The sequence below is a fragment of the Lemur catta genome, chromosome 4, assembly GCF_020740605.2.
Source record: "Lemur catta isolate mLemCat1 chromosome 4, mLemCat1.pri, whole genome shotgun sequence".
NCBI classification, from domain to species: Eukaryota; Metazoa; Chordata; class Mammalia; order Primates; family Lemuridae; genus Lemur; species Lemur catta.
The window spans coordinates 58,181,954-58,207,605 of record NC_059131.1 but is presented as its reverse complement, the minus strand read 5'-3'; the positions used below and the strand labels follow the sequence as shown (position 1 = coordinate 58,207,605).

Here is a 25,652-nt window from a genome sequence, read left to right as displayed (position 1 = left end):
ACGGCCATACCTGATTCATCTGTGTATTCCTAGTGCCCAATAGAGTACCTGATAGAGGACCAAGAAATCTTTGTAAATTGAATAGTAGGTGGACAAAGGCATAGCTCGGTGTCTTCTCTCCCTAGTTTCCTAGTTCTTTCCTAGTTCCATCACCAAACAAATTTTTGCAAGGCAAAAATTTGTCTTGCCTTCACACCTGGATGTGGGTAAGCCATCCTCGACAGAGCTCTGTCTCCTACCCTGCTAAGCTTCAAGGCATCCAGAGTCCACACAGCTCCCTCGCATTGCGACTTTGAGCTTCCTTAAAGCTGTTTTGTGAAGCACCTTTATTTGGGAGGGTTTAATGTTGGAGAGGCAGCAAGCTCTGTTTAACAGAGTAGGGGAAATTTACTGTTAAAGCTCCACCTGTTTTCTGAGGACAGTAGATCCTGTTATGAGTTGGTTTTGTTCTGCTGAGACCATATGGATGGGGATTTGCAAACTGGAAGAGCTACGTATTGAAAGGAGAATGCTTTCTGTCTTCTGGGGCAATCCTAGAGAGAGACGAGAGAGGAAGAGAGAGTTGACAAGCAGACGTGAGCTGCCTGGCGTGACCCTCCTGAGAGAATTCCCAGTTCTTCTTTCTGGACTCACCAACTTTTGTGGAAGTCAGTAAAAGAGTGAGTTTGGCATCCAAGTTTATGGGGGGGGGGTGCAGGGGAAGAGACAGTCTATGCATTTAGGGACTAGTCACAATGGGAACCTGAAAAGAAAGACCATGAGAATCCTCACCTATCGTGGGTGGAGCTTTGACTTTTACGAAGATTATAAAACTGGGAGCTTGAGCCACATTAATTCAGACCATTAGAGGGGCTGGGGAGAGATGTCTCAACTGATACCTGAGTTCCCTGAACCTGACCTCATTCTTGACACCACAAAAAATGCATAAATAACATGCAAGCTAGTCCTTGTCCTCAAGGGGCTTACAGTGTCATCATGCAGATGAGATATAAAGCCATTGGGCAGCGTGCCTTCAGGCTGCATTTTAATTTCAACAGAGAATGATGGAGGTGATTAGAGAAAGCCTTTGAGGAGGAATTCTTAAGGGGCCACCTCGGAGTTGAGTCTTCAAAGGGAGATGATAGGATTTGGTTTGGCATAATCCTGGGAAAGACTTTTGAAGAGCTCCCTGTCAGAACCTCCTAAAACAGACCAGCCAGGAACTACCCAAGACAGAAGCAACTAACTCCATCCACTGCTCATTTTAAGCACATGCCTCACACAATCCGCCTGTGTAAACTTGGCAGGCAAATGTGATTTCCCTTTTCCTTATACTGACTTTTAAAGTCATTTTTCTAAATGGACGTTGACTTGCCTTTGCTCTTGTCCCAAAAAGTAGGATAGCTTTGCTGCTGCCCCTAGCATCCCACCTTCACTTTCGTTCGCCCTTTGCTTTTCTGAACAAACTTCCGTAGGAGGAAGGTATGCACGTACCACCCACCCAGCCTCCTGCCCCTAACAACAGAGTCTCTGCACTCATTGCAAAGGAAAGGAGGCCACCTTGAGAATTCAAAGTTGTAACTTCCAAAGGTTAATGGGTGGATTTGAATATTTCCATTCTCACTGTGCCCAGGAAAGGTAGAGATAATCATACAGTACCCAGAAAATGACTGCTTTATATGATGAGAAGTCAATTTCCATTTTAATGGAAACATGTTGATTTAAAAAGAACAAAAGTGGATTTCTGAATTATATGTCTCCTCTCCCCATTAACAACCTGGATGTGCTTCTAGAATTAATGGGCTACATTTTTATTCCCATTTGCTGACAGGCGTTGACCACAGCTGTTGCAATTACCTGATGTCTAATATTTCCAGTGCTTACCCCCTCTCCCCCACTCTGTTTTCCCCCCGTCCCAAATGAGATGTTGGTATTTTGGCTATGTCTAAAATAAACTTACCATTCAGGTTTTTAACTTCTGCCCCAGTGGAGCCTCTCAAATCCCTTATCTTTAGCTCAACAGGAAGGAGATTACTTTGGTACCAGAGTATTGAACACTGATGATTTACTTGTTTATATGTGGGAAAAAGAAAGCTCTGACATATTCTATTTCCTATATAACAGTTCCTGATTCTCTATGGAGGGACCCAGTGGCTTAAGTGCATTGAAAGATGCTGCTTTACACTGAGTGGGGAAGGAAGAACACCTGAAGGTGTGGACAGTCAGAGCTGACCAGATGCATAGCTGTACATTTGAGACCACAGCAGGGAAACCAGCAGCATGGATTCTCCTTTGCTGCTCTCATGTTAGTAGAAAAATTATAGGTGCTAAAGTCAGACAGCCTGGACTCGAATCCTGTCTGATCCCTGACCCCACCCTAATAGGCCTGTTCAGACACCTCCTCTGCCCCAATTCCTTGCTAGCAATGTGACTTTGGGCAAATGACTTAATTACTTTGTGCCTCAGTTTCCTTAGGGGTAAAATATTAATATGAATGATAATACCTGGGTGATGGGGCAATTTATAGGAAATAAAAGCCATGACGAGTCCAGCATGATATTTGGGCAGCCCCATTTGTTAATATCCTATACGGAATACTTAAACAAATGTTAATTTCATTTTCCTTTCCTTTAGGAGGCTAAATTAATACTTTTAAGTTAAAACTGTTTAGTCCAGGTATCAGCAAACTATGGCCAATGGCCAAATCTGTCCAGACACCTGCATTTATTTATAAATAAAGTTTTATTAGAACACTCATGCATTTACATGTTGCCTAGGGCTGCTTTCACTCTACAACAGTAGAGTTTAGTTGCAAAAAGACCATGTGGCCCCCAATGTCAGAAATATTCACTGTTTGACCCTTTAAGAAAAAGTTTGCCCATCCCTGGGTTAGCAGAAAGAGGCTGGGTTTTAGAGAAATGGATTCAAATCCTGGCTCCAGTACTTAAGTGTAAGGCACTGAACAATCTAAGGAAAATTCCTGAGCCTCAGTTTCCTCATCTGTAAAATGAAAATAATACTACCAACCTCAATGGGCTGGGTTGAGCATTAAGCAACAGAAAGTGTATAAAGTATCTTAGCACTCACTATATCTGGTTCCTCACATCCCTTAATTGATATCTGAAAGGAAAAACAAAAATCATTATTTTGTAGCAAGAAGAGACCTTAGAAGTGATCTGCTTCAGTCTGGGAGCACTTCAAAAATACAGGTTTGTGGGCCTCATCCCAGAAATTCTGATTTGCTAGGTCCAGAGAAGGATAATGGCATCTAACATTTTTATAGCTCCTTAGATAACCCTGAGGCCCAGCCAGGATCCTCCCCAAATGCTTTATAGGTAGGGAAGCCGGTCAGTGAGTGCAGAGCCATCATGACCCCGAGACCTCTTGTCCTGGGTCAGAGGCAGTCATGGTGGCGTGGAGAGCACAGACAGCCTGCCCACTTCACGCTCCTCCAATCAGAGCAAGGAGTCTGAGTAGATGGACTTTTGCTGCCTGCAAAGGCGTCATTCCAACCCTTAGCACCCTTGTCTTTTCTGCAGTTCCTCTTGAGGCCCTGAGCTCCAGAATCCCAAGGACACAGGATGTTGGGGACTGCAGTTTATATCCAAGCATCATTCTTACTTGCCCTTGGCCACATGAGGACATGGTCCCAGGAGGTCATGAAGACTAGAGACAGAGGATCTAAGATGACCTCAAAGCCTTCCTGCACCCAGCAGAGTTCAGTGAGCCAGAGTGGACTTCAGCATGTGAACCTGGCTACTCCATTCCTTGCCTTGAAATCATGCAATGGCTTCCCATTCCCGTCCCATCCCACCCTGCTCACTGCTCTTGAGCTACCTGGAGAGTTGCATGGCTTAGTAGCCATGTGACCTTGGGTGTGTTACTTAATCTCTCTGTGGCTCAGTTTTCTCCTCTGATTGTTGTGAGGATTAAATGAGTCCACATATATAAATCCTTGCAAATAGTACCTGGCACAAAGTGAGCACCCAGTGATACAAGCTATTATTATTTCACACTATTCTCTCTCTTGCTTCCTGTATTTAAGTTCCTTGAATGTGCCAGTCTCTCTCCTACCACAGGGCCTTTGAATATGCTGTCCTCACTCCCTCTGGGGAATGACCTTGTCCCCAGGTTACTCTTCACTTACCAGATCGAACTCACTTTGTAGGTCTCAACCCAAATGTCATTTCCTCATAATCTTTCTCTGACCCCCAAGGCCGTCCAGATCCTATTGTTACATGTTCTATGGTCCTGCTTCTTCATAGCACTTACTATAGCTGTGATTGGACATGTATTTATAGGTTTAGTTGGTTATCATCCACTGCTCTTATACAACCAGAGTTTCCTGAGAGGAGAGCTGGTATTTATGATCTCTTCTTCTGTATCCCCACCAACTGCCATAGTCCCTGGCTCTGACAGGCACTCAGTAAGTATTTGAATGAATGAATGAATGAATGAGTAGATGGGTCTCCAGGCCACCATCCAGGTCAAGGCTACAAAAGTGACCAATGAGGACAGAGCCAGAGAAGCAGATCCCCCGCCCCTTGACATGACTACAGCCCAGCAGAGGTCTGTTTACCATGGTGTGTAGTGATGTAGCACAGTCCAAGGCTCCATCAGAACACAGCTACATCAACTGGGTGACATTCCCACCCGCCTGGGATGGACCTGTTCAAACACTTCTTCAACCTTGAGTCAAGAAAATGGAGCACGTCTTCATGGGCAAAGGACCATCCCAACCCTGTAGTCTACTTCTCCTTGAGTAGCTATCTCCTTCCTTGGGAAGAAGGCAAGAGTCCAGGCTAAGTAGCTTTAGTCATGGGTAGAAAGCGAAGATTTCAATGAGTTTGTTCAATCATTAATCAGCCCAAAATGGAGCTGTTTCATGGCACACAGCCCCTGGCACATGGGAGGTGGTTAAAATTAATAACTGTCAGCAGTGATGCTAAAATTTGCACTGAGTCATCCCCAGTCCTCTGTCTTTCTGCCAGGCCCCTGAACTGTGGAGGACTCTGCGTACCCCTTCCAAAGCATGGAATTTGAAATCAGGCAGAACTGATAGGTAGAGGTCTCATCTCTACTACTGGCTGCTTCATGTCTGTGAACCCCAGTTTTCTCACATGTCATCAAGGGATAAAGTGGTGGTGAATTTGTCCATCTTTCCCAGTGTACCTCACTGCTGGTGTTCGCAGTCAGCCGTTTTATCCACTGAACCTATGAAGCTGTCTTAGATGGAAATAGGGCCTGAGCTGCACTGACGAACGCTTCCACTGTGTGTTCAATACTCTGAAATGGCTTATGTGAAAGATCCCATTATAAAGAAACACAATAAAGATCTAGGAGTGTGGAGAAAGTAGACCAGTATGGGAAGGACAAAGACACTCAATGTCCCGAACATTGGAGGATCCTAGGAGCCAAAGGTTCTCTGAAGACAGCTGGATCTTTAAGGCATATTTTTCTCTTGGACCTAGAAGAGGAAAGGAATTGGAGGGGGCACCAAGTGTGACCACTCTACCTAAATGGCCAGGATTCTGTTTATAGAAACTCTATTTTATAAATACTAATTTTAAATAACTTGCAGGAGTGGATTAAAATAAGCTGTTCTTCTTACTGGAAAATGTGGCCTTTCTATTAAGCTCTGTAAACACCTGGAATGTGTTGTTTGAAATTCTAAGGATGTCAGAGACATACAAATGCTGAGTTTGCCTGAAAGCCAGTGGCTGCAAGGAGACCCCATGTCCCCCATAACACCAAGGGTGGTACAGGGGCTTGTTATACAGGCTAAGACTTGAGCTCACCACCTTAGTAGGGCAGGAGAGCAGTCTTACCTCCTTGTAAGTGTGCAGTTGTACAGCCACCACTTATACTTACTTCATTTTGGTACGAGAGCAGCACACTCTTTCAATCTAGCAAAGCTTTAAATTACAAGCCTCTCATTAGCAGAGCTATATTTTCTCCTATCTCTGCATGCAGCCTCTCTGGTTCTGAGTTCATCACTCTCATAGGACTTTACAAAAACAGCAAGACAAGAGCCCATAAATGCCATTGGCTGTAATGCTTCAGGCTTGAGCAGCTGGAGATCTGGCTTCCAAGGAGCAGTGAGCTGTATTTTGACTATATGAGGGTCACAAATTTCTGAGCCCTTAACTTCTGCACCCCCTTTCCCCAATAAGTTAATGCCATATTTTAGATTCTGTTACTTGCCATATCAACATACAAATACCAAATTCTCTTATCAGTTTGGATTCAGATCAGCTGCCAGTAACAGAGACCTGATTGCTGTGTTTTAAATACACAAAGGCTTATCTTATCACATAAAATAATCCCAGAGAGAGACAGGTGGAGAGCCAAAGGATATCAGAGACATGGAAGTGCTAGGCTTACCTTAAGCCAGTGACCACAGAAGGGCAGGTATGGTGACACCATGAAGCCATCAGACACCTGGACTCCTTTTAACTTTCTGCTCACCCACATGTGGCTTCCATTCTCAGGTCACCTCATGGTTCAGAGTAACTGCTGAGGTGCCAGTCATTGCATCCACATTCTAGGCAACAAAAAAGGATAAAGGAAGAAAGGAGAAAGGTGCTCATCCTGAAACTTTTCCACTACTTTCCACTTAGATCTCTTTGGTCAGAATTTACCTGGCTGAAATTACAATTTCATTACTGAGAAAGAGGGAAAGAACAGAGGTTGGTGTGGGCCACCAGCTGGCTCTGCTCTATACAGTGATTTGGTAACATATCTCAGAGGATGGGGAATTGGATGTGTGATATAAAAAGCAGCATGCTCAGGAGACTCTGAAGGAGGCACTGCTTTCTCAGAAGGGGAGTGGGTGGTCGCTGAACCCATCGGATACTCAGGAGTAAACGATTGCAAAAGGGCGACTTGACAGCAAAGGCGTGTCGATGCAGCTAGAAGGCAAATCACGACTATTCCAGGTGTTTCCTAGACTCCCCATCCCCTTCCTGGGCCCTGTCCCGTCTCTCATCCACATCATTCCCAACTGTCCCTTACAGATGGAAATGTACTGAGGTGACGGTAAGGGAGGGGGAAAGGCTTAAGGATAGAAAAGTAATTTTCTGCACATTACTTGATATCAGAAAAACATTTCTACATGTTGATTCCACCATGTCAAAAAAAACATATCGAATCTATTGAGTCAAATGTCCTGCTTCATTTCAGGTGGGGTCCCCGACTCCGCGACAGGGCCACGTGAGATTCCAGGAGCCGCCGGAATGTGAACTGTCCAGCTCCTTTTAAAATAATAGCTCCTGGAGTGACATCTCTGTCGGTTGGCCCTGTCACCCAGGGAACCTACAATCACTCAGAGTAAACAGTCAAAAAAAAAAAAGAAAGAAAGGAAATGTTGGGAGGAGAGGCCTCAAAGCCAGCTGGGTAGCCATGAAACAAAAACAAAACAAAGCCATAATATGCTGAAATTTAAAAAAAAAAAAAAAAAAAAAGCCACTGAAGCTGCTCAAACAAATGTCTTTGATCTGTGTGTGGCACCTGTCGCCCAGGCACAGAAAGGGCCCAAGGTTAGAGTCTCTCCCGACACAGCCGGAGAGAAGGGCCCTTCACAAGCCCCCTCGGAGGGCATTTTAAAGCTGGTCATAAATCATTATCTTTTCTGAGCGCAGTTATTAGTATAAGTAAAATCCACTTTTAATGAATTCTGTCACCCCTCCAAATTGCTTTTTGTGGTGAAAGAGATTGGTGCTAATGAGTTTGTTGCTAGCAATCACGTTCCTGACCTTCCGGGTCCGGGTGGGAGGTGCAGGCGCGGGCAGGCGGCTCTCCGCAGTGCGCATGCGCAGCCCCAGGCAGGCCCGACGGCTCCTCAGCTCCGCTTCCTTCCGCCGCCGGGCAGAGGCAGGGTGCCCGGTCCAGAGGATGGGCTCACTGCTGTGTGGACCAGGAGGGCTTGCCCTCATCCCCCTTTCCCTGAAGGCGTTCAGATGGCCACACCTAGTGGGGAAGAGCGGGAGAGTCCGGGGCCTCCAGCCACGCTGGCACCAAGGGTGGCTTTCGTTCCCTCCCATCCGCATCAGCTCTTCCCTCCCGCTTTCTGATGTGGACAGTTGACACTTTTCCAATCTTACGTAGAGTATTATGCAAAAGCAGCTTAAAGACCCACCTCCTCCCAATACCTTCAGCTCATTTTTTTCCCTTAACCCTTTCAATATAGAAACTCTGGAGCCACCCCTGGCTTCTGGCCTCAGGCTCGACCTTGAGTATCCATGCTGCCTCTCTGGGCATCACTGTCCTCTTGTGTCTAGTGAAGGGACTGGACTAAGCAGCCTCCAATTCCTCTCCCCAACCTAACAGCCTACATGGCCATTGAGGTCTCATGAGCCGTCGGTATGCAAGGAACGCAGACACACCAACCCCAATCCCTGGCTCAAGCTGCTTCTGGTATAGTGAGTTACCACCACCCTGACAATTTATCCTTCAAGTCCAGGCTAAGGGACGATACAAATTGATGGTTAGAACATCTTCATCCGATTGCTGTCCCAGTCTCAGCCAGGTGTGGCCACCACCGATTCCCTAGGCAGACTACCAGGACTTCTACTCTGCCATCATCCAGCCCAGCTGTCTGGTGATCCTTCTGAAGCTCTGAGTGTGGCCTTACACGTCATCAGGAGCTGCCTTTCTTCCTGTCTTCCCTGTGCCTGAATGTCTATTTGGTGAGAATCCTAAGACTGCCTCACATAACAATTACAGTCCCTTAACTTCTGTCTTCTTTCTTCCTCGTGAGATGGAAAAGTTAAAGTGCCTGTTATGGATTTCACCATTTCTGATGGAGCAAGGGGACTTGGAGAGATGCTGGCTGAGGAGTGCTCTAAGATGGGCACGGTTCAGGGAGGGACAGGTCTCGCTGGAGCAGGGAGACGACAGCCTAGCTATACCCTCAGGCCCTAAACTCACACACGGACCTTACAGGACATCTGCAGAAACTGCTCGCCAGTAAGGACACCAAGACTCGGGAGGAGGTAATTTGCCATAAGCTCACACCAGTAGGTGACAGAAAGAAAAAGACTGGAACTCAGTTCTTTCTGACTCAGGTGGCTTGGCTAATGACTTTTGGGTTTTGTTGTTACATTCCGCTATGAGCCGATAAAATGAAGAAGTGAGGGCCAAACCCACTGGGGCTCAGATCCATGTCTCCCACGGGAGCAGCTGCAGCACAAGGCAGGAAGGCAGGCCAGAGAGAGGTCTGCACAGAGGGCTCTGGAAGCTCGAGGACACTGGGCTGTGTCCTGTGAGATGACATGCCTGGGCCCCTCTCCGTTAGGCCCAAGTCCTGCCAATGCCTACCCACTTCGTGCACTTCCTTCTTGCACGAGGGAGGTGCTTTTCTCCTCCTGTAAGATCCTGACATCTTCACCCTGTGACAATGCTCCACCCATCCCTGCTGTCTCTGCTGAGCGTCTACCAACCATTCTCGGAAATAAGATTTACAAAAGACTGAAACAGAATGCTGAATGGAGAGGGGAGAGAATGGGTGAGGCAGGAAGGGGTGAATCAGGATCCTCCTCCACAGGGAAGCTGGACATCGGGTCCTTCTGCAAGGAGGCAGTTCACTGCAGCAAACCTGGAGGATGGCCGGGTGTTAGTGTCCCCTTTACTACCCTGGGACACTGTGTTTCAGCAAGTGTCGTGCTCAAGTGTCTCAGTGGAATTAGCATGTGGGGACCTGGGGGATGAGTAACACTGCTCCAATTTATTTTTCCCATGAAATACTGTTTAAGTTATAAATCGAGTACTTGATTTGGCAGCAGCTATTAAGCTGACGCCACTGCCTCATTGGCCTTTCGCTGTTTTGAGTATCTTTAAGCGCCTGGTCCTGGAACCAGCCAGTGACACTGATGGTTTAAGTGTCTGGTACCCTGAGTACCCTGGGTTTAATCTAGGCACCGAGTCTCTGAAAAGAGACCACATATCCTGTGGAGATACAAGTTACAAAGACAAAAAAGAGAATGTGGATGTGTATTGTGTGCCTACTGTGCACCAAACTGTGACCATTCCCTTCATATGTATTATCTCATTCAGCCATCACTACCTAGCAAATATTATCAATTCTTATCTCAGAATGAGAAAACTGAGATTCTGAGAAATCACGTTAAGAGAGATTAAGTAGCTGAGAAAGCAATAAGTAAGAGCAATGGGGAGAGAAGGAGATACGTCCTGTGCTGGGAGCCCCTGGGAGTAGGGCAGTGGTAACCCAGGCAGCAGGGGCTCCGCTGCCTGAGAGTACAGACTAAGGAAGTCCTACATCACAGCAGGACAGGCCACAGGGTGGTCTGTAAACACAGGTCTGGGGAACGCTTACTTTCTGGAAATTATGTTTCCTCTTTTGGCCTCTTGCTCTGCGTTTGGCAGCCCTGGTCCCAGCATCCTTCATACGTTCCTCTGAAAGCTAACAGTCTCTGGGCACTTCACCAGCAGAGGCCCACAAGACCGTGTACTTCCTCACTCAGCCTTCTATCCTTGTTTCTTCATCCACATCTGGAGAAAGCAAATTCAGAGGCCAACCTCTCTGCCTGCTGTATGCTTAGTAGAAGGAAAGGGTCATTAGGTCAATCAGCTGGTAGTTACTAAGGAGCTACCTTGTGCCTCTTCAAAGGAATAGAAGATGCAATACTGACTCCTAATAAGCTTCAAATAAAATGTTGGAGGTGCTTATGAACAGCCATTTCTTTTCAAGTCACCGGGCCTATGTATATGCTGTTGCCTTCTCCTGTAAAGTATGTTGTACATAGCTCTCCATAGATGTACATGCCAACTGAACCTTCCAGATCAAATTCAAGTGCCATCTCCACTGAGGAACTCCCCTGACCTCCCTGAACAGGCCTAAAGGGCCTGCTGTCCGCTCATGCTTTGTACGCATTGCAACGTCCTGGTGGCACACAGCACACTGCATCATAATTACCATCTCTTCGTGAGACAGCCACTCCTTCAGAACATGAACACACTGGGCTCTGCTCTGACACATAGAAGGGGGTTAAACGAGGTTTCCTGAATGAATGAGTTAAAAGTCAATACAATGAGGAAAAAGTACCAATGTATAGGTTTGCACGTTCAGAGAAAGGAAGATTGCACCCATTGTTGACAGTCGGTGTGAGAGTCCTGAATAATGCCTTGATTAAAAGCAAAGCAAAGGCTCTAAAGCCAGATTGCCGAATTCCAGCCCAGCCTCACCACTTGGTAAAAGAGTTACTTAACTTCTCTGAGCCCCAATTTCCTCATCTGGAAAATGTGGGTCATAACATTAGCCTGCATCAAAGAGTTGGTGAGAGATAAAATGAGTTAATACAAAGAAATCACATGAAATGGAGCCTGGCCCTCACCAGGTGCTCAGTGTATTAGCTGTGTGCTACCTATGGGCCCAGGTGGGACAGAGGCTTTCCCTTTATAGCTTCTGCTATGGTTTGAATTTGTGCTCAGAATAATTAGATAACAAAAGAAAAATGAAAAATAAGACAGCAGAACTTCTGTTTCCAGCAAAATGGAAGACTAGATGTCCTCACTGATGCTCTTGAAATTAGCTAAAAAACGCTGGATAAGATACCACACAAGAAAATCCTAAATCATTGATTATCCTGCAAGTAACTAAGTTCTTTGCATCTACAAAACTTTTTATAAATCTCAACAACTACAGCTCCTATTTCAATTGGTAAGACAGCACAGTGTATTTAAACATAGTTGCAAATTATGTGTATCACAACCTATGCCAAGTCCATTTCTGTTCCATGGGTTTCTTAATTTGCTAAGAACTTACCATGTTATGTTCATATTAGTACCAAACCAAATGAATTTATCTTCACTATTGAAGTTTGAAACAAATTCATTATAACATTCACAACAATGTCTGTTGTTTCACTTTCCAAAAGCTTTGAATCTATGAATTGGATTAAAAAAGAACTGAACCATTATTGAAATTAACTAATTTTCTATTTGAAAAATCTGATGACAGCAATATTAGAATCGTATAACTATTTGCCAAGTTCTTCTTCTGCTAACTGAGCCAACATATTAATAGCTATTACTTGACCTTTTGTACATGCACAAGAAAAATTGGAATTGAAAACGAGTGAAATTAATTTAGAAGAACAGTCATTTAATCTAAATGAAAAGTCATGCTTCACAGAATGGTGGGCAGAGGCACCATTTTCACTGCATAGCTTAAATCAATGTCTGAGCACAATTGTCTTAAAATCACTACTAACTTCTTGGTGTAGCTGCTGCTGCTTCTTTGTCAGATTTGTGTCTTTTGATTTTCATATGTCCAGTGATAACACTTTGGCCCCATGCAAGTTAAACATCTAAACTTACTTGTGCAAGTTACACATTCACATCAATTTTGGGGAAAAGCAGAAATCCAATACTTAATTTTTCATTAAACATGTGCTTCTGTTTACTTCTAACTTACTGCTGTCAAAAGACTTTTTTTAACTAAGAAGTCACTATCAAAAAATAAATAAATAGTTGTGAGTTTACACTATACAATGAAAAGCAAAATCACTGTAGCCAGGGTGCCCAAATAATCTCTATACTGTCTACAACCAGATTACTCAGGCCTTATCCTGTTCATATTACTGATAATTTTCCAGGCTTCCCACTGACCCTGCCACCCTGTGGTCTGGTGGCCTGGGACATTTCGAGGCTGCAGGCACAGGACACAGCACAACCTACTGTGTAGAGGCAGCAGCATTGAATAATAGTCCCACCGCTACCCGAGTCTGAGTACATTTCCTCTGATGAGTGATTGTCCTGCCTGGTGTACTTGAGTAGGAGATGTTATCAGGGCTGGGATTAGAGTGAGGCAAGCGCACACTAGCTTTGGGTGCAAAATTTAAGTGGGCACAAAAAAAAATCAGCCATCAAGATAAATAATAATTTAATGCAGTCTTTTAAAATATCATAATTAATGTAAAAATACCTATGATGAGCAAAATATCAAGATTTTAAATAAAGGCAGGATCCAATTCTGTACTTGGACAACCCTGACTATGAGTACCTTACTCATGTCACCCTAATTCTGGCCCACAGATCCTGCCTTTATGGGTTGAATAAAGGAGATCTGTGGGAGAAGAGAGGCTACCTTGAGTGAGGAGGAGGTAGGAACATGCCATTCTCTGAACCCCCTCCTAGCCCACCCTTTTGTCCCTTTAAGTTGCCTGCTACTGAGACAAGTCAAGCAAAAAACACGTTTTTGGTCATCCAGAAGACATGCCTATCACTGGGAGGGAGGGAATTTCAGAGAATCAGGGAAACTCTAAATATACCTTCATGTGACTGCAGCAGTTTTTATATAGCCTACCAGGCCCAATGAAATGGATGTGTTGGACCCATAAGAAAAGTATCTTTCTTTTAAAGATTTCTCAAAATGTTTTGTTTTGTTTTGTTTTATTATTTTAATTGACACATTAATTGTACATATTCATGGGGTACAGTGTAAATAACATATCTGTCACCTCAAACATTTATCATTTCTTTGGTTTGGGAGCATTCAAAATCCTCTCAACAAAAATTTATTGTATATTTTCAAATAGCTAGAAGAAATGTGTCTTTTTTTTTTTTGAGACACAGTTTTGCTTTGTCACCTGGTCTCAAACTCCTGGGCACAAGCAATCCTCCTGCCTCAGACTCCCAAGTAGCTGGGACTACAGGTGAGTACCACCACACCTGGCTAATTTTTTTTTTTCCATTTTTAGTTGCCTAGCTAATTTTTTCTGTTTTTATTTTATTTTTCTATTTTTTCTATTTTTAGTAGAGATGGAGTCTCGCCCCTTCTCAGGCTGGTCTCGAACTCCTGACCTCAAATGATCCTCCTGCCTCAGCCTCCCAGAGTGCTACAATTAGCACTCAGGAGTTCACTGTGGAAAGAATACTCATATCTAGAATCTCTGAGTAGAGCCGCCAGTTTGTAGCTGCTGAATGAAGATGAAGTTCTTTGAGCCAAAGTCAACTGGCACATCCAGGCAAACTGTTAGCAGTTATGTAAGGCCCTTTGTTAAGTTTCCCAGAAGATAAAGAGATAAGTGAGCACAACCCCTGCACTCAGGAATCTTCTCCTCCAGTGCTAGGGTGGAATAAGGTCACAAATTACTCTGCTATAAGTGGGAATGTGAGGGTTGTATAAGAGAGCACAGGCAACAGGAATATGGGAGGGTATGCAACAGAATGTGGATATGATTATCTCCATGGGATTTTTAAACAATCAAAAAAGTTTTCCCAAAGGAGATGGTGTTTGACCCACATTTAAAGGATGGATAAAATTTTTACAAATGGTAGTGATAGGAAGTAGGATCTAAGGAAGCACGGTGGACTTGCAGGGTCTGGGATCACCCCCTCTCATTGGCTCCTACAGTGGGCACTTTGTTCCCTAACAACCTGGGGACTCCATATCTGAATCTTCTTTAAACCATGTGGGTCCTTCTTTGATCACATGGGGTGGGCAGGACAGTTTGACTAATAGCTGCGTCACTTCCTTCACTTCACTGTAAATTGTCAATAGGCTTTTTGTTCCATCTGTCTTTGTGTCCAATTCTCATGGTCTTGCTGGCAGTGCCCTTACTGTCAGCTGGCACATTTTGAAGTGAGTTCACTGGCTATGCTGTGAGTCTGCACCAAACTTGGAGATGGAAACCTTGTGCTTTCTAGAAGAGTGCACAACATAGCAGTGAGGATACAAGGGGCTCTGCCACTAATAAAAATGCTTTAGAGCTGTGTGAACTTTGTGTCATCTCTGTAGGCTGCTCAAAGGCCTCTTTGGCCATAGCTCTGTGAGCTTGAGCTTAGTTGAATAGATAAGGTTGCTGGACAAGTGATCTGGTTAAATGAAGCCCCTGGATTTTGATGATAGAAGAAATGTCACCGGAGAAAATCCCAACTGATGAAATGTTAGTGGCCTTAGGTAGAAAGACTATGTGCTCCCCAAGATGGAGGGAGGATGGAAGGAGAATAGATGGAGCTTCTTGTTCAGAGGAAGAGCCAGACGGTGATACCGTATGCAAAGACTGAACCCTGTGCGGTTCTCAACATATGGTCAATGCAGAAGTTAGTCAACAAATACTTACTGGGAATTTATTTAAGGGTCTGATGTCGAGACACAGGAAATTCTGAAGACCCAGGTCCAGTGAGGTCACTCCTGCAGGATGATCCTGGATGTCTGTATGACAGAAAACACTTTAGTCTCGCATAACAGTCTCACATGCGTTCAAACTGGGAGGAATGAGGTGTAATATGTATGTCTTTCTCCTGCTGCATTAATTTTCATTCAACAAACATTTATGGAGCCCCTGTTATGTGCCAAGAAACTGGCATGTTCATTTATTCAACTAAACTTTTATTGAGTATTTACTGTGCTCTAGGCCTCTGAGGCAGGCAGGGGATCTATAGAGGATGAAGAGAGAAGAGATACATGTGCAAATAGAAAAACTAAGTGAAATGTGATCAGCACAAGGTGAGAGATCTTCCCAGCGATAACAGGTAGGGCACCTAACGCAGCTGCAAGGACATAGTGACTGGGCCAAGTTGTGAAAAGAAGCAGGAAGGATCAAGGAGGAAAAACACCCTGGACTGGTCAACCACTGTGCCCTCATGAGAGACCAGAGAGATCAGAGTCTGGGTCATGCTGACAGCTGACTGCCTTGCTGACTGCTTGTGGGCTGTAAGATTTATCTATCCAGCCAGCTTCAGTCTGTCGAAGGCAAAGAGTGTTTCTAAAGATTACACCACACTCTTCTATGGTTCTAATTCCTCCTGCTCTGCGCTATCCATACACTAGACCAGGGGGCAGAAAACTATAGCCCGGGTGCCAAATCCAGCCCACCTCCTATTTTTGTAATTAAAGTTTTATCGGCATACAGCAATGCCCAATAGTTTCCTTACTGTCCAGGGCTGTTTTCACACTACAAAGGCAGAGTTGGGTAGTCACAACAGAAACTATATGGGCCACAAAGCTTAAAATATTTAAAATCTGGTTTTTACACAAAAGTTTGCCAACCCTTGAACTAGACATTAGCAGCCATCCTCTCAGCTGTCACCACCCCTGGTCATTTGAACTCAGGAAGATGTGGTTCTTTAAAGGAAACTCGTAACATCATACGAGTGAATGGGGATAAGGGAAGACAGGGACTGGAATTGGAGGGGAAAGACGGTGGAAGAAGGCCCGGTAGGCCACATCTCCTGGTGGAGGAAAGACATTCTCTCTGTCCAGTGATTCTGGGCTGGCATAAGAGGAAGTTATGAAAATACTGCTGCTAGTTAGAAGATGAGAATTCTTTTGCACAATAAGATTCTTTTGCTCTACCTAAAAAAGAATATGCAGCAGAGAGTTCTTTTTATAAAGCATAATCATGCAAGAGGAAGACTATACCTCAGGTTTTGCAGCTGGGAGGGCACATACAATTCAAATCAGAGATGATGGCCCTTCGTGGGGCTGGAACACCCTGAAGTGGAGAACGGAATCCACATCCCACACAGCCCCCGGAGCCCTGTCCCTGGCAGCCCGATGATTAATGTGTAAACTGGTAAGACGTTTGTTTCATTGACTGCCTTAGAGTCCTGTGAGCACAGTGCAGTCAATAAATATTTATTGAATGTATTTTCCTAGGACTTGCAGCATTTGCTCAGTGACATCTTATAACTAAATAAGCAAGAATTGTTCGGGGTGCTTCCAAATAAATACATAAATGTATGCTAATGGGATCCAAGCTAGGAATCGGGAGTAGGAAAGAAAATATTCATCCATCTGTACAAGTTATCCTAATGGTACTAGCTTTTGGGTAAATAAGAAAGAAACATATTAAACAAGCCCCAGAAGTGAGGACTGAAAGACAGAAAGAAGAAAGGAAGGAAGAGACAGAGGAAAGAAGGAAGGGAGGGAGGGAGGGAGGAAAGAAAGAAGGGAAGGAAAAAGGGGGCAGGCAGGGAAGGAGGGAGCAAAGAAGATAAATACCTTTGTTTTTAACAAATGAAAATATACACATTTTTTAAAGCCAATCGTTTTTACTCTCTCTGGTTGTATGTGGGTAATACTTTCATCTGTCACTAAAATGGCTCCTACACTCAAGGAACAGCAGAGAGTTAACTGAAACAGGTTCCCAAATTGCAATTTTTGCAATAAAGATAAAATATGGCTTTCTGGCACCCATTTGCAGCTACAGTGCCAATATGCTGGTGCAATCCCCCTTAACCCCGGTCACACTAGATTCTGAATGGTGTATCACCAGTTTGGGCATGGGGATTGGTGTTACGGTTCATTTACTTAAGATTGGGTATTTATCCTGAGTTAGCAACAAATTAAAATCTTGCATTTGAGATAATATTAAAAGAGGGCAATGCAATTACCTCATTCTCCCCTGTGCAACATCCTCAGGCTCCCGCGAAGCCTGAGGATGCACAGCCGCCTGTGAAGGCTGGCGCGTGTGCAGTGCTGGAGGTTGCTGGAGGTGGGATAAGGCATCTTCATGGCTGCATGTCCGGCTTTGTTGGGGAAAACAATTTTGCCTTTGGGAAATAATCCAATAAGCCATCATACAATTTTAATGCAGACATTCAAAGAGATTCTGGCCCTGACCATCCAGGCCCAGCCCTCCACCGAGTTGGAAAGAAGGGAAAGCTAGTGGTTGCACAGGCCCCGCTCCAGCAGCTCTGCTTCTGGGTTTCCCCCACCCACCCCCGTGCCCCACAGGAGAGGAAAGCAAGGCTCCATCACTGTCAGGCAGCGAAAGAGACACAGGTCCAGGAGGGACATCAAGACTTCTCAGGGGTCTTTGCAGGAGACTGCTCCAGAGAGGTCAGGTCACCTGGCTTGCGGTTGCTGGGCCGTCCTTGGCAGTAGCTGTGGCCCTGTGGGTGAATCTAAGGAGGACAGATAAGGCTTGATTTGCAACATTTTTGGGTTTTGGGGGATTTTTCGTTTTTTGTTTTTGTGGGTTTTTTGCTCAATTTCCTGAGGATGGACGATTTGCCACATTTGAGAGTTGGTTTTGCCCTTTTGACACAGCATTTGTGCGATGGGATTTATGGCCCAAAGATTTATACTACTCACCCCCACCATAATATCTTTTCTAAGTCTCTTCCTAATCCCACTTTCTCCTGACTTTATGACCACCTACCCACTTTATGACCACCTACCCCCAGGAGGCAGAAGGAAAGTTTCTGAGGGTTTTCTTCCTGGGAGTTATTATGACTTCTGTGTGTATATATAAAAGCTGACCTGAAGCATCCTCCTAATAGCCAGACTCTATACACAGAACACCTGCAGTGGCCTTGCATTACAGACCAGAGGAAGAAAACGCAGGGCTCCAGCAGGAAAATGCAGAGAAAGGTGCATGCTTCCTGCCCTTGGAGCAAGATGCTCAGTAGGCTCTCCCCAAATCCAGCCCAACATACCTCTTTAAGCCCCTCCAATAGACCGCCTGCCATCCCAAGACTTAATTACCTCTGCAGCTTCCCTAAGGCTGTAAGGCGTTGATCAGATTACCACTTACCCTACTGTCATGTTTTGTGGCTGCTTATTGATGCGCCTCTTCTCCCTGGAGAAATCAGAAGCTTGTAGCCCAGAAGGAAATGCTATGCCTTATGTGCAGCAGGTGCCCAGTGGGAATTGCTGAACGTGTAGTGAATAAAATTGCTTTACTTGTGACCCTGGCCCCAGTTCTGCCCAGAGATCCTGGGAGTCCAAAGAATACCGTAAATGAATGCTGTGGAATTATGTAGAGACAGCTGACAGCTGTGCTGCTATTCGTTGCACGTTTCTGAGGTCTCCGTTGACCATTCTGTACCACAGAAGCCAGAAATACCTGCATGTCAGAGAATCAAATACGTGATTCTGTGGTTTGTTAGATAATATTTAAACCCCAAAGGCTGTATAAGACATCATTCCTACTCTGAAAAAGATGCATATTTTAAGGGATGGATCTATAAACTCTGCAAGAAATATGCATAGGGAAATGCCTTTTAAAATGGAAGAAGCAGAATTGATGTGCTTATAACAGACATGAAATGCTGATTGAAATATTTATTATCCTTCAAATCTCTGTGACATCTCAGAGGCGGTGCACAAATTCAAACATGTGGACACACTCATTCAGATGACACCATTTAGTGCCAGATCCCAGGTGGGAGGGGAGGAGGAATGGCTCCAGGCTCCAACTTGTCACTCACCGTGCTTTTGCCTTCCTGCAACGAGGTGTCATCTACCCTGGCCTTTTATGTGTTCTAATGTGTCTGCCTCAGCAGTAGGAGACTATCCTTCTCCTCATGAAGTATATGTAGTTAGCCACGCACTGACTGTTAGATGCTCAAACAGTCGATAAAGATTTCTCCAGGAGCTGTTGTTTTTTGCTGGCTTCGGGCCACTGCTTTCTCACATGGACACATTCACTTCCCCTCAAATTGTATGGAAGGATGTAGAATTGCTAACCTTTTATTGTCACGCAAGGACTTGAACAACTACTAAGTTTCTATTACCCTTATTCCACAATCCCGAAAAGATAAAAGGTAATCTTTATATTGAATAAATTTACAACATCGCCCTTATTTTTCTAATTTCACCGTGTGCTCCTGACCTGGGGGCCATCATGTCCCCAGCATGTGCCTTGCAATGATGGAAATGTCTCTCCTGGAATGTTGCTAGAAGGGTTCTGAAACTGTGAAAAATATAGCTGACTTTTCCTACGGATTTTAGCATGATACATCATAATTCATAAAGCTTAAGGATAGAATATAGAAAAATAATTGGAAAACAGTTGTCATCAAAGGATTTCCAGGAATCAGAGGATTTCCAGGAATTTTTCATTGATAGGAGAAACACATAATTACTGATGTGGATTTTGGTGACCAAAGCAGAACTTTGTCCTTTCATCTCTGTTCCAGGTACATGGCCATCATCCATCCCCTCCAGCCCCGGCTGTCAGCCACAGCCACAAAAGTGGTCATCTGTGTCATCTGGGTCCTGGCTCTCCTGCTGGCCTTCCCCCAGGGCTACTACTCAACCACAGAGACCATGCCCAGCAGGGTCGTGTGCATGATCGAATGGCCGGAGCATCCTAACAAGATTTACGAGAAAGTGTGAGTACCGATGACTCCCTGCTCTGCTCTGAAGCTACTGTGGTGCAGGGTGACTTCCCTGCCCCTTCTTGTTCGTTCTTTCTTTCCATATTCTTTTTTTAGCTAGGATTTAGCACATATCTGTAAGCATTTCTCACATCCACCCTGATATCAGGCTGATGAATCCATAGTTATCAGAGGACTATACTATACACTAGAGAAGTTTTTCAGATGTAAGATTGAGATCCTGTTATACAGTAGACCCTTTGAGTGCCTTGCCACATCCCTCGGGCCCTTTACCAGAGACATTCCCCTGCCAGTATCGGCATTTCTTTGCCTGGGAACTTATTCCTAAACTACAGAATGCTATTCTGCCCTCCTGCACAGCATGCCAGAAGGTGGGGGGATTACCCCCCAGTCCCAGCAGCTCTCAACAATAACTGATGGTATTTGGCATACGAACACTCACCCCCTCAACCTTCAGGAGGGATGTTTCTGAGGTTCGTGTCTGCCACTGTGTCCAAGGTTTCCTCATGGGATTAAGCTCAGTCACCCCAGTGGTAGCTGGCTGGATAATGCATTCTTTACTGGCCACTGTTCCTTTCCTGTCCCACTGCCTCCCTCCCTACTGGTATTTCTTTCTTCTGCCAAATAAGGTACTTGCACTTGAAGATCTTGACATCTTGACATCTTCAAGTAAGTAAGTACCCAAATAAGGTATTTGCACTTGAAGATCTTGAGATAAAGATCTCAGGATCTGCCTCTGGGGAAGATGAAACCAAAACACCTACTTCCAGGATTTTATAGTTGGAGAAATAAGACATATGCCTATAAAACTCATGGGAATTCAAGGCCAATGCACTGAGTGCTTATAAGTTGCAAATCCCTTGCAGGGCAGGCTTGTCTTCCAGGGCCTGGCTGATCACATTTAGGATTTTTCAAAGTACCCTGGCAATTTTCCCCTTACCCTGGAGGCAACATTGAAATGGCTCATTCTTTGTGTTGTTTTGCTCAAGTGAGCAATGATGTGATATTTGTATAACCATTAATTTTCTGGACTCAGAGCACAGGATAGCATGCATCCTTTTGAAAGCCCTCTATAGCTCTCCAATCTTGGGTTTTTTTATGTGACTCATAAAAGAACACCAATGTTAGAACCAGAAGATCTGGATTTTAATCACAAGATTGCCAGTTACTAGCCATGGGACCCTGGGCAAGGATCACAGCTTCTCCTCGTTATTGAAATGAAAGATAATAAAGCACTGTTTGCTATAAACAATCGTGAGGATCAAAAGAGATAATGTTTTTTTCACCTTGTGAGCTATTAAATGCCATACAAAGGTATGAACGAAACTCATCAGATAGCAGTATAACTAAGAGGCCTTTTAACTTATTAGATGTTAAAATAGACACTCTACCTGTCATTCCACCAAGATTTGAGGGTTTTGAAAGCCTGTTGCACACAGTTATGTGGCTGCATCTGTTCCATAGAGCATGGAAATGCAGCTTGCCAGGAAGCAATACATAAAGCTCAGACGTTGCCTTCCAGACACAGACAGTGGGATTTAATCGATCAACCAGTGGGGGGATTAATGTTCAGCCTAGAAGGAGACATTGAAAATTATTCTTTCAAATGAAACTACAAGCCTGAGCAAGGTCTCAGCGGGAGAAAGAACACAGCTTTACAAGCTGTACAGGACCCGTGCACATGTTCAAGCCAGAAGCTTTCCTCAAAAGGGTGAAAAAACTGCCTCTGAATTAAAGCTCGTTATATAAACTGTTTCAGAAACTACCACCGACTACATGGGCTGTAGCTCAGTTCTTAGTTCTCATGATCTTTTCAAAGTCTCATCAGCTTTCTACAACTTTTGTTTCAAAATATTCACAGGTGTTTTTTAATGTTACAACAAATTTAAAGTTTAACTTAGAAATGAAGATTGATTTTCCTACGGATATCTGGGGTCTTGTCCAAGACACTGTAATGTCTGAAGTCTTACTTTAGTAACATTTTGGTGTTTTATACTTATTAATAACTAGAAAACCCCTTTGAGACTCAACACAATGTGTGGGATTCTCTTGTTTCTTTGCTTTGGGCGTTTAGGGTAGCTGCTACTAGATGTACGATTAGGTTTGCCATCATGGCTTATTTCATCATTTTAACCTAAGAAAAATGAGTCTGGCTTAAGAGCATCTGATTTCGTCTATTCGAAATGTTTAACATGTTTATTGACACAATACTAAATCTAAAGTCTATGTTTGTCATTCACATATTGACTGTGATGGAAACATAAGTCAAGTGCATAGCAAAGCTTTATTCAAAGTTGTTTTCTTTTTGTCCATATCATTCATAATGCATTATGATATATTTTTAGAGACCGACCTTAAACTTTGTCATGTCTAAACTAAGTACTTAATTATATTCTCTTTTTTTAGAACTAATGATTGCCATTTCCGCAGTACACAATAATCCCAGATTTAAAACCAGATGGAACCTTTGTCTTCAGGCAGTATAATCATTAAGTTAAGAGCATGTGCTCTGGAGTTAGATAAGGGACCCACACCCAGCCCATCACTCTGCAGTTGACTCATAATGATCAAGCAATTTAAGGCTCTAAGTCTAATAAAGGGTCCCTGATTTAGGATGGTTCCATTTAGGATTTTTCAACTTTAGGATTGTGCAAAAGCAATACACGTTCAGTAGAAATGGTACTTTGAATACCCATACAACCATTGTGTTTTTCACTTTCAGTGCAGTATTCAACAAATTACATGAGATATTTAATACTTTATCATAAATAGGCTGTGTGTTAGATAAGTTTGACTAATGTAGGCTAATGTAAGCGTTCTGAGCACATTTAAGGTATGTCAGGTGTATTAAATACATTTTTTGACTTACAATATTTTCAATTTATGATGGGCTTATTGGGATATAGCCACATGGTAAGTGTGGGAGCATCTGTACATTCCACATAGAGGCATTAAGAGAATTGAGTAAAATAACCCCCGTGAAGTGCTCAGGCTAGTGTCCTGCATGTGGTAAGGCTCTGGTGAATGTCACTACTGATGTTAGCATCATTCATTGATCTGGGTCCACTGGCAGCAGACAGTGTGATGGACAGATGCTTAGACCCAATTTGTCTGACGAATAATTAGTGCCAACTAATTACATAAAACATTTTGTGAAAAATCTGAGATTGTCACATATGCCTTCGGATTACATGATGAACCTCCAACCCTGACCATTCACCATCCAGACTACTAATAGTGAATTAAATTAAGCACTATTAAACATAGGCACTCCAGTAAAAGAATGGGCAAAAGTTTTGAACACAGACCTCACAAAAGAAGTCCAAATGGCCAATAAATATATGAGGAGACACACAACTTCATTTGTCACTAGTGAAATGCAAATTAAAACTATAATGAGATCTTACTACACACCCGTCAGATGAGCAAATGTTAAGCAAGTCCGACAAAACTAAGTATTTTGAAATTTTGGTGAAGAAATGGAAAAATAAGAACCTTTGTCAACTGTTAAAAGAAGTATAAATTGCTAATAATATTAGAAAATACTTTTGTCATATCTAGAAAAGAAGAAGCTATGCATGCCCTGTAACTCAGAAATATCACTTGGAGGTAATTACCCTAAAAATACTCATGCACATGTACACCTAACTACCTAAAACATAATGCTCAAATCAACATTGCTTTTAATGCCCCAAAATAGAGATACTTCAAATGTCCATCATCAATAAAATAGAGAAAAAATTTTGGTACAAGCATGTGATGGAATACTATACAGCTAATAAAATAAATAAAATGTAGCTCCATGCAACATGGATGGCTCTTATAGACAAAGTTCTAGAATAAGCAAAATGAGATTTTCAGGAATACAAAAGTAGGTGGTAAAACTATAAACGCAAGCCAAGAAGCAGACACCATGAAAGTGAGGTTGTCACTTTCATGTTATCTCTCATAGAAGGGAAGGTCGTGTGATCAAGAGCGGACACTTAAGAGTGCTTCTGAGGGGATGGCATGGGTATATTTCTTGAGGTCAGTGGTTGTAGCATGAGTACTTAAAAATTACTCATAACACCAGATAATTTGATTTATGTACTTTTTTCTAGAATGTGTTTCATAACTTTAAGCACTATGCAAAGGTTTTTGTTTTTATAAGCTCTCAAGAAACGGTTTTCTTTGGAATAATCCCAAAAATTCTTCCAGAAGAAATTATCTTCTGGGATGTGGGGCTTTGCCCAGGGTGACATTATTCATAGCTACCTACTCCTAAATAAGCAAAGTGTGCTTGGCCCCCACCCCATTTTGATGGTTCTTTTTTTTTTTTTTTTTTTTTTTGGAGACAGAGTCTCACTCTGTTGCCCGGGCTAGAGTGAGTGCCGTGGCGTCAGCCTAGCTCACAGCAACCTCAAACTCCTGGGCTTAAGCGATCCTACTGCCTCAGCCTCCCGAGTAGCTGGGACTACAGACACGCATGACCATGCCCGGCTAATTTCTTCTATATATATTTTTAGTTGTCCAGATAATTTCTTTCTATTTTTAGTAGAGACGGGGTCTCGCTCAGGCTGGTCTCAAACTCCTGACCTCGAGCGATCCACCCACCTCAGCTTCCCAGAGTGCTAGGATTATAGGTGTGAGCCACCGCGCCCGGCCTCATTTTGATGGTTCTTGACCACTTGCATTTTGCTTTGCTAACTCCTATGCTTCAGGCCACCTGGAATTTTCCCAACTGGTCTAAGGGAGTCTAAGCCAAATGCTTGTCCCTAAAGGGATGCAGAGAATGTTTAACCAGAGAGCAAGGCCTATACATCCAGGGCCCTCACCCCTTGCTGCTGCTAGGGTCATAGGCATGTGCCTCTAAACTACAAAAAGCTACAGATGCACTTGGTTCATCTTCCTGAAAGTCATTTAAAACTTTATTTTGCATTTAAAAATATGAATATATTACAGAGAAAAATATTACAATGAAAACTGCTATGACTTCTTTCATAACCTGTATTCCCATCATTTACTAACACTTAGATGACTATCCTTCCAGTCTTTGATACCATCTCCAGGGAAATACTGTTCTTAGTTTCCTCTGAAGTATCTCATATGCATACAAGTCAACAAGATTATTTCTCTCTTCATAACAGAAAATGTAGCTTATTATGCACACCATTCTGCACCCTGTTTTTTTTTAACTTAATGGTATATCTTAGACATCTTTCCATATCAGTTCATAAAGAGCTTCTCTATTCTTTTTTCAGTATTCCAGTTTTTAAATGTACAATATTATTTAACCTGTCATGTATTAGTGGACTTTAGATTGTCTTCAGCCTTTTGCTATTACAGAGTGCTGCCATGAATAGCCTTGTACATAAATCATGCTAGGATATCTGTAGCATAAAATCTCAAAAATGGAATATCACATTTTAATTTTTATATTTGCCCTCCTTATGGGATTGTACCAATTTACATTCTCACCTGCAATGTGTGAGGGTCCCTGTTTCTCCACAGCCTTATCAATGAAGTATATTGTCAAGCTTTTAGATTCTTTCCCATGTGATGAAGAAAAAAAATGGTATCTCATAGTTAAAATTTCCATATCT

General features: G+C 43.3%; 1 protein-coding gene and 1 long non-coding RNA gene across 2 annotated transcripts in view; one reads left to right on the top strand and one right to left on the bottom strand.

The window, feature by feature from the left end:
- The window catches only part of TACR1 (tachykinin receptor 1), a 144,891-nt gene that overhangs the window by 50,647 nt on the left and 68,592 nt on the right, over positions 1 to 25,652 (top strand). Inside the window, exon 2 of the mRNA XM_045549941.1 lies at positions 19,870 to 20,064. Within this exon, the coding sequence (XP_045405897.1) occupies positions 19,870 to 20,064 (195 nt within the window). The remainder of the gene's footprint in view (positions 1 to 19,869; positions 20,065 to 25,652) is intronic.
- LOC123637099 lies at positions 6,435 to 17,412 on the bottom strand. The gene is made up of 3 exons (XR_006734746.1): positions 17,338 to 17,412; positions 15,063 to 15,154; positions 6,435 to 6,523 (listed from the first exon to the last, which is right to left on the bottom strand). It is a non-coding gene; the product is annotated as an uncharacterized LOC123637099 (long non-coding RNA).